Source organism: Heterodontus francisci, chromosome 32 (assembly GCF_036365525.1).
Source record: "Heterodontus francisci isolate sHetFra1 chromosome 32, sHetFra1.hap1, whole genome shotgun sequence".
Taxonomy (NCBI): domain Eukaryota; kingdom Metazoa; phylum Chordata; class Chondrichthyes; order Heterodontiformes; family Heterodontidae; genus Heterodontus; species Heterodontus francisci.
Genome location: NC_090402.1, coordinates 55899592 through 55912648, shown reverse-complemented (window position 1 = coordinate 55912648; position 13057 = coordinate 55899592). Strand labels below are relative to the sequence as shown.

The 13057-nt window shown below is 56.7% G+C and overlaps 1 protein-coding gene across 1 annotated transcript in view; it reads right to left on the bottom strand.

The window, feature by feature from the left end:
• LOC137347527 (neutrophil cytosol factor 2-like) overlaps nt 1-13057 on the bottom strand; it is a 165672-nt gene that overhangs the window by 26611 nt on the left and 126004 nt on the right. Inside the window, exons 9-10 of the mRNA XM_068011981.1 lie at nt 6587-6706; nt 5577-5730 (exon numbers count right to left, since the gene is read on the bottom strand). Coding sequence (XP_067868082.1) covers nt 5577-5730; nt 6587-6706 — 274 coding nt within the window. The remainder of the gene's footprint in view (nt 1-5576; nt 5731-6586; nt 6707-13057) is intronic.

Genomic DNA, 13057 nt, shown 5'->3' with positions numbered 1-13057 from the left:
TAAACACTGTTTGGGGGTGGGAGTGAGAGAGTGATTAACACTGTTTGGGGGTGGGGAGTGAGAGAGTGATTAACAGCTGTTTGGGGGGGGGTGAGAGAGTGATTAACACTGTGAATGTGGGGTGGGGTGAGAGAGTGATTAACACTGTTTGGGGTGGGGGTGAGAGAGTGATTAACACTGTTTGGGGTGGGGGGTGAGAGAGTGATTAACACTGTTTGGGGGTGGGGGTGAGAGAGTGATTAACACTGTTTGGGGGTGGGGGTGAGAGAGTGATTAACACTGTTTGGGGGTGGGGGTGAGAGAGTGATTAACACTGTTTGGGGGTGGGGGTGAGAGAGTGATTAACACTGTTTGGGGGTGGGGGGTGAGAGAGTGATTAACACTGTTTGGGGGTGGGGGTGAGAGAGTGATTAACACTGTTTGGGGGGTGGGGGTGAGAGAGTGATTAACACTGTTTGGGGTGAGGGTGAGAGAGTGATTAACACTGTTTGGGGGTGGGGGTGAGAGAGTGATTAACACTGTTTGGGGGTGGGAGTGAGAGAGTGATTAACACTGTTTGGGGTGAGGGTGAGAGAGTGATTAACACTGTTTGGGGGTGGGGGTGAGAGAGTGATTAACACTGTTTGGGGGTGGGGAGTGAGAGAGTGATTAACACTGTTTGGGGGGGGTGAGAGAGTGATTAACACTGTTTGGGGGTGGGGTGAGAGAGTGATTAACACTGTTTGGGGGTGGGGGTGAGAGAGTGATTAACACTGTTTGGGGGTGGGGTGAGAGAGTGATTAACACTGTTTGGGGTGGGGGTGAGAGAGTGATTAACACTGTTTGGGGTGGGGGTGAGAGAGTGATTAACACTGTTTGGGGGTGGGGGTGAGAGAGTGATTAACACTGTTTGGGAGGAGGGTTGAGAGAGTGATTAACACTGTTTGGGGGTGGGGGTGAGAGAGTGATTAACACTGTTTGGGGTGGGGGTGAGAGAGTGATTAACACTGTTTGGGGGTGGGGGTGAGAGAGTGATTAACACTGTTTGGGTGGAGGGTGAGAGAGTGATTAACACTGTTTGGGGTGGGGGTGAGAGAGTGATTAACACTGTTTGGGGGTGGGGTGAGAGAGTGATTAACACTGTTTGGGTGGGGTGAGAGAGTGATTAACACTGTTTGGGGGTGGGGGTGAGAGAGTGATTAACACTGTTTGGGGGTGGAGGGTGAGAGAGTGATTAACACTGTTTGGGGGTGGGGTGAGAGAGTGATTAACACTGTTTGGGGGTGGGGGTGAGAGAGTGATTAACACTGTTTGGGGAGGAGGGTGAGAGAGTGATTAACACTGTTTGGGAGGAGGGGTGAGAGAGTGATTAACACTGTTTGGGGGTGGGGGTGAGAGAGTGATTAACACTGTTTGGGGGGTGAGAGAGTGATTAACACTGTTTGGGGAGGAGGTGAGAGAGTGATTAACACTGTTTGGGAGGAGGGTGAGAGAGTGATTAACACTGTTTGGGAGGGGGTGAGAGAGTGATTAACACTGTTTGGGGGTGGGGGTGAGAGAGTGATTAACACTGTTTGGGAGGAGGGTGAGAGAGTGATTAACACTGTTGGGAGGAGGTGAGAGAGTGATTAACACTGTTTGGGGGTGGGGGTGAGAGAGTGATTAACACTGTTTGGGGGGGGGGTGAGAGAGTGATTAACACTGTTTGGGGGTGGGGGTGAGAGAGTGATTAACACTGTTTGGGGTGGGGGTGAGAGAGTGATTAACACTGTTGGGGTGGGGGAGAGAGTGATTAACACTGTTTGGGGGTGGGGGTGAGAGAGTGATTAACACTGTTTGGGGGTGGGGGTGAGAGAGTGATTAACACTGTTTGGGAGGAGGGGTGAGAGAGTGATTAACACTGTTTGGGGTGGGGGTGAGAGAGTGATTAACACTGTTTGGAGGAGGGTGAGAGAGTGATTAACGCTGTTGGGGTGGGGTGAGAGAGTGATTAACACTGTTTGGGGGTGGGGGTGAGAGAGTGATTAACACTGTTTGGGGGTGGGGGTGAGAGAGTGATTAACACTGTTTGGGAGGAGGGTGAGAGAGTGATTAACACTGTTTGGGGGTGGGGGTGAGAGAGTGATTAACACTGTTTGGGAGGAGGGTGAGAGAGTGATTAACACTGTTTGGGGGTGGGGTGAGAGAGTGATTAACACTGTTTGGGGGTGGGGGTGAGAGAGTGATTAACACTGTTTGGGAGGAGGGTGAGAGAGTGATTAACACTGTTTGGGGGTGGGGGTGAGAGAGTGATTAACACTGTTTGGGGGGAGGGTGAGAGAGTGATTAACACTGTTTGGGGGTGGGGGTGAGAGAGTGATTAACACTGTTTGGGGGTGGGGGTGAGAGAGTGATTAACACTGTTTGGGGGTGGGGGTGAGAGAGTGATTAACACTGTTTGGGGGTGGGGGTGAGAGAGTGATTAACACTGTTTGGGGGTGGGGGTGAGAGAGTGATTAACACTGTTTGGGAGGAGGGGTGAGAGAGTGATTAACACTGTTTGGGGGTGGGGGTGAGAGAGTGATTAACACTGTTTGGGAGGAGGGTGAGAGAGTGATTAACACTGTTTGGGGGTGGGGGTGAGAGAGTGATTAACACTGTTTGGGGGTGGGGGTGAGAGAGTGATTAACACTGTTTGGGGGTGGGGGTGAGAGAGTGATTAACACTGTTTGGGAGGAGGGTGAGAGAGTGATTAACACTGTTTGGGGGGAGGGTGAGAGAGTGATTAACACTGTTTGGGAGGAGGGTGAGAGAGTGATTAACACTGTTTGGGGGTGGGGGTGAGAGAGTGATTAACACTGTTTGGGGGTGGGGGTGAGAGAGTGATTAACACTGTTTGGGAGGAGGGTGAGAGAGTGATTAACACTGGGGGTGGGGGTGAGAGAGTGATTAACACTGTTTGGGAGGAGGGTGAGAGAGTGATTAACACTGTTTGGGGGTGGGGGTGAGAGAGTGATTAACACTGTTTGGGGGTGGGGGTGAGAGAGTGATTAACACTGTTTGGGGGTGGGGGTGAGAGAGTGATTAACACTGTTTGGGGGTGGGGGTGAGAGAGTGATTAACACTGTTTGGGGGTGGGAGTGAGAGAGTGATTAACACTGTTTGGGAGGAGGGTGAGAGAGTGATTAACACTGTTTGGGGGTGGGGGTGAGAGAGTGATTAACACTGTTTGGGGGGTGGGGGTGAGAGAGTGATTAACACTGTTTGGGAGGAGGGTGAGAGAGTGATTAACACTGGGGGTGGGGGTGAGAGAGTGATTAACACTGTTTGGGAGGAGGGTGAGAGAGTGATTAACACTGTTTGGGGGTGGGGGTGAGAGAGTGATTAACACTGTTTGGGGGTGGGGGTGAGAGAGTGATTAACACTGTTTGGGGGTGGGGGGGGTGAGAGAGTGATTAACACTGTTTGGGGGTGGGGGTGAGAGAGTGATTAACACTGTTTGGGGGTGGGAGTGAGAGAGTGATTAACACTGTTTGGGAGGAGGGTGAGAGAGTGATTAACACTGTTTGGGAGGAGGGTGAGAGAGTGATTAACACTGTTTGGGAGGAGGGTGAGAGAGTGATTAACACTGTTTGGGAGGAGGGTGAGAGAGTGATTAACACTGTTTGGGAGGAGGGTGAGAGAGTGATTAACACTGTTTGGGGGGGAGGGTGAGAGAGTGATTAACACTGTTTGGGAGGAGGGTGAGAGAGTGATTAACACTGTTTGGGAGGAGGGTGAGAGAGTGATTAACACTGTTTGGGGGGGAGGGTGAGAGAGTGATTAACACTGTTTGGGAGGAGGGTGAGAGAGTGATTAACACTGTTTGGGGGTGAGGGTGAGAGAGTGATTAACACTGTTTGGGGGTGGGAGTGAGAGAGTGATTAACACTGTTTGGGAGGAGGGTGAGAGAGTGATTAACACTGTTTGGGGGGTGGGGGTGAGAGAGTGATTAACACTGTTTGGGGGTGGGGGTGAGAGAGTGATTAACACTGTTTGGGAGGAGGGTGAGAGAGTGATTAACACTGTTTGGGGGTGGGGGTGAGAGAGTGATTAACACTGTTTGGGGGTGGGGGTGAGAGAGTGATTAACACTGTTTGGGAGGAGGGTGAGAGAGTGATTAACACTGTTTGGGGGTGGGGGTGAGAGAGTGATTAACACTGTTTGGGGGTGGGGGTGAGAGAGTGATTAACACTGTTTGGGAGGAGGGTGAGAGAGTGATTAACACTGTTTGGGGGGTGGGGTGAGAGAGTGATTAACACTGTTTGGGAGGAGGGTGAGAGAGTGATTAACACTGGGGGTGGGGGTGAGAGAGTGATTAACACTGTTTGGGAGGAGGGTGAGAGAGTGATTAACACTGTTTGGGGGTGGGGGTGAGAGAGTGATTAACACTGTTTGGGGTGGGGGTGAGAGAGTGATTAACACTGTTTGGGGGTGGGGGTGAGAGAGTGATTAACACTGTTTGGGGGTGGGGGTGAGAGAGTGATTAACACTGTTTGGGGTGGGGGTGAGAGAGTGATTAACACTGTTTGGGGTGGGAGGTGAGAGAGTGATTAACACTGTTTGGGAGGAGGGTGAGAGAGTGATTAACACTGTTTGGGGGGGAGGGTGAGAGAGTGATTAACACTGTTTGGGGGGAGGGTGAGAGAGTGATTAACACTGTTTGGGAGGAGGGTGAGAGAGTGATTAACACTGTTTGGGAGGAGGGTGAGAGAGTGATTAACACTGTTTGGGAGGAGGGTGAGAGAGTGATTAACACTGTTTGGGGGGAGGGTGAGAGAGTGATTAACACTGTTTGGGGGGAGGGGTGAGAGAGTGATTAACACTGTTTGGGAGGAGGGTGAGAGAGTGATTAACACTGTTTGGGGGGAGGGTGAGAGAGTGATTAACACTGTTTGGGAGGAGGGTGAGAGAGTGATTAACACTGTTTGGGGGGGAGGGTGAGAGAGTGATTAACACTGTTTGGGGAGGGAGGGTGAGAGAGTGATTAACACTGTTTGGGGGGAGGGTGAGAGAGTGATTAACACTGTTTGGGGGTGGAGGGGTGAGAGAGTGATTAACACTGTTTGGGGGTGGGGGTGAGAGAGTGATTAACACTGTTTGGGGGGGAGGGTGAGAGAGTGATTAACACTGTTTGGGGGGGAGGGTGAGAGAGTGATTAACACTGTTTGGGGGTGGGGTTGAGAGAGTGATTACACTGTTTGGGGGTGGGGGGTGAGAGAGTGATTAACACTGTTTGGGGGTGGGGTGAGAGAGTGATTAACACTGTTTGGGGTGGGGGTGAGAGTGTGATTAACACTGTTTGGGTGGGTGGGGGGTGAGAGAGTGATTAACACTGTTGGGGGTGGGGGTGAGAGTGTGATTAACACTGTTTGGGGGTGGGGGTGAGAGAGTGATTAACACTGTTTGGGGGTGGGGTGTGAGAGTGATTAACACTGTTTGGGGGTGGGGTGAGAGAGTGATTAACACTGTGTTTGGGGGGGGTGAGAGGTTCGTGAGAGTGATACTACTGTTGGGGGGAGGGTGAGTGATTAACTTCTGGTGAGTTGGAATTTCTGCTGGTGACACTCACATCTAGCTTTCTTTGCACCTTAATTGTATTGTCCTGACCGTCTGCCCAATCTTGGATTTGAAGTCATTCAGGAGGTCACTGAAGGATGTGCTTGTCCTCCACCCTCGTTGCCACAGTGTACTCATAGTACCTTCATTCACAGTCTCAGGGAGTGAGCTGTCCTCTTTGAACCAGAACAATGGCACATGGTTAGAAGGCATTAAAATGAGAAACTACTGCACTTCCACTGTTCATTCTTTAACCAGTTTCTATTCCCCACCAGCATTCTCCTACCAGCCCCGACCCCAGCAGATCTGGGTGGGATATGTGTATTGAGGGCCAGACAGACACAGTGCGGGACATCGAGAGCCAGACAGACAGACTGCGGTGAACATCGAGGGCCAGACAGACAGAGTGCGGGACATCGAGGGCCAGACGGAAGACAGTGCGGGACATCGAGGCCAGACGGACAGCAGTGGGGGACATCGAGGGCCAGACAGACAGACAGTGCGGGACTTCGAGGGCCAGACGGACAGACAGTGGGGGACTTCGAGGGCCAGATGGACAGACAGTGGGGGACATCGAGGGCCAGACAGACAGACAGTGCGGGACATCGAGGGCCAGACAGACAGACAGTGGGGGACAAAGACGGCCGGATGGACAGACTGTGGGGGTCATTGAGGGCCAGACAGACAGACAGTGCGGGACATCGAGGGCCAGACAGACAGACTCCACTTATTGTGTCCCCTCCTCCTGTTCCTAAGAGTCCGAGTGGACTGGATGACAGTGGCGTTCCTTTGTTATGGTCTGCTAGTGGTCTCACCACATGGGGAGTCCCACAGTGCTCCCCACCCTGGTCAATAGCAAAGCTCAGTCAGTGAAGTAACACTCCCGTGAACCTTGCATGACAGTAGCAGTGCTGAGGTCAGCAACTACCTCGGGGTCAGGGGTCATGGCCTTTGACACTGTCACCATTTGGTCAATAAGCAGATCCCCTGTACGTCGCCAGAATCCCTGTGCAGTATACATGCTATTTACCTTCCCAGATCCTGCTGCGCATGTGAGAGCTTTTGAAGGTGTTTCTCCTGCAGTTGTTGCTGCTCTGCTGGGCTGGTGTCTGGGAGACGTCTGAGCAACATTTCCAAATCGCTGCCTTTGCTGCAACAAAAACACCATCTTAAATACTTCAGCCCAACAATTCCTGGACATGGTATTGGTGAACGAAAGTATATTAGTGTCCTCAAACAATCACTCCCTCCTCTCCACTCCTCCCTCTGCTGCAGGCCACCACCTCTCACCTTCCCTCCTCTCCTCTCTCTGCTGCAGGCCACCACTTCTCCCGTCCCCACCCCTCCTCTCCTCCCTCTGCTGTAAACCACCACCTCTCCCCTCCTCTCCTCCCTCTGCTGCAGTCCACCACCTCTCCCCTCCCCATCCCCATCCCTCCTCTCCCTCTGCTGCAGGCCACCACCTCTCCCCTCCCCTCCCCTCCACTCCTCCCTCTGCTGCAGGCCACCACCTCTCCCCTCCTCTCCTCCCTCTGCTGCAGTCCCACCACCTCTCCCCTCCCCACCCCCTCCTCTCCTCCCTCTGCTGCAGTCCACCACCTCTCACCTCCCCTCCTCTCCTCCCTCTGCTGTAAACCACCACCTCTCCCCTCCTCTCCTCCCTCTGCTGCAGTCCACCACCTCCCCTCCCCACCCCTCCTCTCCTCCCTCTGCTGCAGTCCACCACCTCTCCCCTCCTCTCCTCCCTCTGCTGCAATCCACCACCTCTCCCCTCCCCACCCCTCCTCCCTCTGCTGCAGTCCACCACCTCTCCCCTCCCCACCCCTCCTCTCCTCCCTCTGCTGCAGTCCACCACCTCTCACCTCCCCTCCTCTCCTCCCTCTGCTGTAAACCACCACCTCTCCCCTCCTCTCCTCCCTCTGCTGCAGTCCACCACCTCTCCCCTCCCCACCCCTCCTCTCCTCCCTCTGCTGCAGTCCACCACCTCTCCCCTCCCCACCCCTCCTCCCTCTGCTGCAGTCCACCACTTCTCCCGTCCCCACCCCTCCTCTCCTCCCTCTGCTGCAGGCCACCACCTCTCCCCTCCACTCCTCCCTCTGCTGCAGGCCACCACCTCTCCCCTCCTCTCCTCCCTCTGCTGCAGTCCACCACCTCTCCCCTCCCCACCCCTCCTCTCCTCCCTCTGCTGCAGTCCACCACCTCTCCCCTCCTCTCCTCCCTCTGCTGCAGTCCACCACCTCTCCCTCCCCACCCCTCCCTCCCTCTGCTGCAGTCCACCACCTCTCCCCTCCCCTCCTCTCCTCCCTCTGCTGCAGTCCACCACCTCTCCCCTCCCCACCCCTCCTCCCTCTGCTGCAGTCCACCACCTCCCCTCCCCACCCCCTCCTCTCCTCCCTCTGCTGCAGTCCACCACCTATCTCCCCTCCTCTCCTCCCTCTGCTGCAGTCCACCACCTCTCACCTTCCCTCTCCACCAGGGCAGTGATAAACAGCAGGATTCCAGACTGTTTTCCCTCTCTCAATGAGTTAAAGTAAAGTTTTAAAGTATTTCTCACTGATTTAAATTATGTCTCATTCTCCAATGACCCAGGCTAAACTGAAGTTTGCTAACCCATTGTATTTCATAATCACGATCCTTCAGTGAGACCAACCCCACTCCGCCCTCATTTCCTCTCAGCACTCCTCGCAGCTCATTCTTTTTACACTGGAACGGGTCCTGCTGCTCCTCTCTGCACCCTTCTCAGTCTTGTTGCCCCTCTCTGCACCCCCCCCGCAGTCCTGTTGCCCCTCTCTGCACCTTCCTTGCCCAGTCCCTTTGCCCCTCTCTGCACACTCCCCAGTCCCGTTGCCCCGCTCTACACACTCCCCAGTCTCTTTGCCCCTCTCTGCAAACTCCCCAGTCCATTGCCCCACTCTGCACACTCCCCAGTCCCATTGCACCTCTCTGCACATTCCCCAGTCCTACTGCCCGTCTCTGCACACTCCCCAGGCCTGTTGCCCCTCTCTGCACACTCCCCAGTCCCTTTGCCCCTCTCTGCACACTCCCCAGTCCCATTGCCCCTCTCTGCACGCTCCTCAGTCCCGTTGCCCGTCTCTGCAGCCTCCCCAGTCCTGTTGCCCCTCTCTGCAGCCTCCCCAGTCCCGTTGCCCCTCTCTGCACCATCTCCAGTCCTGTTGCCCCTCTCTGCATCCTTCCCAGTCCCATTGCCCCTTTCTGCACCCTCTCCAGTCCTACTGCCCCTTTCTGCACCCTCTCCAGTCCCATTGCCCCTCTCTGCACCCTCTCCAGGCCTGTTGCGGCTCTCTGCATCCTTCCCAGTCCCATTGCCCCTCTCTGCACACTCCCCAGTCCCAATGGCCCTCCCTGCACTCTCCCCAGTCCTGTGGCCGCTCTTTGCATGCTCTCCAATCTTGTTGCCGCTCTCTGCACCTTCTCCAGGCCTGTTGCGGCTCTGCATCCTCCCCAGTCCTGTTGCCCCTCTCTGCACACTCCCCAGTCCTGTTGCCCCTCTCTGCACACTCCCCAGTCCCAATGGCCCTCCCTGCACTCTCCCCAGTCCTGTGGCCGCTCTTTGCATGCTCTCCAATCTTGTTGCCGCTCTCTGCACCTTCTCCAGGCCTGTTGCGGCTCTGCATCCTCCCCAGTCCTGTTGCCCCTCTCTGCACACTCTCCAGTCCTGTTGCCCCTCTCTGCATCCTCCCCAGTCCTGTTGCCCCTCTCTGCACACTCCCCAGTCCCATTGCCCCTCTCTGCACCCACCCCAGTCCTGTTGCCCCTCTCTGCACACTCCCCAGTCCCAATGGCCCTCCCTGCACTTTCCCCAGTCCTGTGGCCGCTCTTTGCATGCTCTCCAATCTTGTTGCCCCTCTCTGCCACACTCTCCAGTCCTGTTGCCCCTCTCTGCACACTCTCCAGTCCTGTTGCCCCTCTCTGCACACTCCCCAGTCCCAATGGCCCTCCCTGCACTTTCCCCAGTCCTGTGGCCGCTCTTTGCATGCTCTCCAATCTAGTTGCCCCTCTCTGCACCCTCCCAGTCCTGTTGTACCTCTCTGCACACTCTCCAGTCCCAATGGCCCTCCCTGCACCCTCCCAGTCCTGTTGCCCATCGCTGCACCCCTCCCCAGTCCTGTTGCCCCTCTCTGCACACTCCCCAGTCCCATTGCACCTCTCTGCACATTCCCCAGTCCTACTGCCCGTCTCTGCACACTCCCCAGTCCTGTTGCCCCTCTCTGCACTCTCCCCAGTCCTGTTGCCCCTCTCTGCACACTCCCCAGTCCCATTGCACCTCTCTGCACATTCCCCAGTCCTACTGCCCGTCTCTGCACACTCCCCAGTCCTGTTGCCCCTCTCTGCACTCTCCCAGTCCTGTTGCCCCTCTCTGCACATTCCCCAGTCCTACTGCCCGTCTCTGCACACTCCCCAGTCCTGTTGCCCCTCTCTGCACTCTCCCCAGTCCTGTTGCCCCTCTCTGCACTCTCCCCAGTCCTGTTGCCCCTCTCTGCACCCTCCACAGTCCCATTGCCACTCTCTGCACACTCCCCAGTCCTGTTGCCCCTCTCTGCACACTCTCCAGTCCTGTTGCCCCTCTCTGCACCCTCCCCAGTCCTGTTGCCGCTCTCTGCACCCTCTCCAGTCTTCTTGCCCCTCTCTGCACCCTCTCCAATCTAGTTGCCCCTCTCTGCAGCCTCCCTAGTCCCGTTGCCCTTCTCTGCACCCTCCCCAGTCCTGTGGCCGCTCTTTGCACGCTCTCCAATCTTGTTGCCCCTCTCTGCACCCTCTCCAATCTAGTTGCCCCTCTCTGCACCCTCCCAGTCCTGTTGTACCTCTCTGCACACTCCCCAGTCCCATTGCCCCTCTCTGCATCCTCCCAGTCCCGTTGCCACTCTCTGCACCCTCCCCTGTCCTGCTGCCCCTCTCTGCACCCTCCCCAGTCCTGTTGCCCCTCTCTGCATCCTTTCCAATCTTGTGGCCCCTCTCTGCACCCTCCCCAGTCCTGTTGCCGCTCTCTGCACCCTCTCCAATCCTGTTGCCCCTCTCTGCATCCTTCCCAGTCCCATTGCCCCTCTCTGCACCCTCCCCAGTCCTGTTGCCGCTCTCTGCACCCTCTCCAATCCTGTTGCCCCTCTCTGCATCCTTCCAGTCCCATTGCCCCTCTCTGCACCTCCCCAGTCCTGTTGCCGCTCTCTGCACCCCTCTCCAATCCTGTTGCCCCTCTCTGCATCCTTCCCAGTCCCTTTGCCCCTCTCTGCACCCTCCCCTGACCTGTTGCCCCTCTCTGCACCCTCCCCAGTGCTGTTGCCGCTCTCTGCATCCTTTCCAATCTTGTGGCCCCTCTCTGCACCCTCTCCAGTCCTGTTGCCCATCTCTGCACCCTCCCCTGTCCTGTTGCCCCTCTCTGCACCCTCCCCAGTCCTGTTGCCGCTGTCTGCATCCTTTCCAATCTTGTGGCCCCTCTCTGCACCCTCTCCAGTCCTGTTGCCCCTCTCTGCACCCTCCCCAGTCCTGTTGCCCCTCTCTGCACCCTCCCCAATCCTGTTGCCCCTCTCTGCACCCTCTCCAATCTTGTTGCCCCTCTCTGCACCCTCCCCAGTCCTGTTCCCCCTTTCTGCACCCTCTCCAATCTTCTTGCCGCTCTCTGAACCCTCCCCAGTCCTGTTGCCCCTCTCTGGACCCTCTCCAATCTTGTTGCCCCATTCTGCACCCTCTCCAGTCCTATTGCCCCTTTCTGCATGCTCCCATTCCCCTTGCCCCTCTCTGCACCCTCTCCAGTTCTGGTGCCGCTCTCTGCATCCTTCCAGTCCCATTGCCCCTCTCTGCACCCTCCCCAGTCCGGTTGCCGCTCTCTGCACCCTCTCCAATCCTGTTGCCCCTCTCTGCATCCTTCCCAGTCCCTTTGCCCCTCTCTGCACCCTCCCCTGACCTGTTGCCCATCTCTGCACCCTCCCAGTGCTGTTGCCGCTCTCTGCATCCTTTCCAATCTTGTGGCCCCTCTCTGCACCCTCTCCAGTCATGTTGCCCCTCTCTGCACCCTCCCCTGTCCTGTTGCCCCTCTCTGCACCCTCCCCAGTCCTGTTGCCGCTGTCTGCATCCTTTCCAATCTTGTGGCCCCTCTCTGCACCCTCTCCAATCTTGTTGCCCCTCTCTGCACCCTCCCCAGTCCTGTTCCCCCTTTCTGCACCCTCTCCAATCTTCTTGCCGCTCTCTGAACCCTCCCCAGTCCTGTTGCCCCTCTCTGCATCCTTCCCAGTCCCATTGCCCCTCTCTGCACCCTCCCCAGTCCTGTTGCCGCTCTCTGCACCCTCTCCAATCCTGTTGCCCCTCTCTGCATCCTTCCCAGTCCCTTTGCCCCTCTCTGCACCCTCCCCTGACCTGTTGCCCCTCTCTGCACCCTCCCCAGTGCTGTTGCCGCTCTCTGCATCCTTTCCAATCTTGTGGCCCCCTCTCTGCACCCTCTCCAGTCTTGTTGCCCATCTCTGCACCCTCCCCTGTCCTGTTGCCCCTCTCTGCACCCTCCCCAGTCCTGTTGCCGCTGTCTGCATCCTTTCCAATCTTGTGGCCCCTCTCTGCACCCTCTCCAGTCCTGTTGCCCATCTCTGCACCCTCCCCTGTCCTGTTGCCCCTCTCTGCACCCTCCCCAATCCTGTTGCCCCTCTCTGCACCCTCTCCAATCTTGTTGCCCCTCTCTGCACCCTCCCCAGTCCTGTTCCCCCTTTCTGCACCCTCTCCAATCTTCTTGCCGCTCTCTGAACCCTCCCCAGTCCTGTTGCCCCTCTCTGGACCCTCTACAATCTTGTTGCCCATCTCTGCACCCTCCCCTGTCCTGTTGCCCCTCTCTGCACCCTCCCCAGTCCTGTTGCCGCTGTCTGCATCCTTTCCAATCTTGTGGCCCCTCTCTGCACCCTCCCCAGTCCTGTTGCCCCTCTCTGCACTCTCCCCAGTCCTGTTGCCCCTCTCTGCACACTCCCCAGTCCCATTGCACCTCTCTGCACATTCCCCAGTCCTACTGCCCGTCTCTGCACACTCCCCAGTCCTGTTGCCCCTCTCTGCACTCTCCCCAGTCCTGTTGCCCCTCTCTGCACATTCCCCAGTCCTACTGCCCGTCTCTGCACACTCCCCAGTCCTGTTGCCCCTCTCTGCACTCTCCCCAGTCCTGTTGCCCCTCTCTGCACTCTCCCCAGTCCTGTTGCCCCTCTCTGCACCCTCCACAGTCCCATTGCCACTCTCTGCACACTCCCCAGTCCTGTTGCCCCTCTCTGCACACTCTCCAGTCCTGTTGCCCCTCTCTGCACCCTCCCCAGTCCTGTTGCCGCTCTCTGCACCCTCTCCAGTCTTCTTGCCCCTCTCTGCACCCTCTCCAATCTAGTTGCCCCTCTCTGCAGCCTCCCTAGTCCCGTTGCCCTTCTCTGCACCCTCCCCAGTCCTGTGGCCGCTCTTTGCACGCTCTCCAATCTTGTTGCCCCTCTCTGCACCCTCTCCAATCTAGTTGCCCCTCTCTGCACCC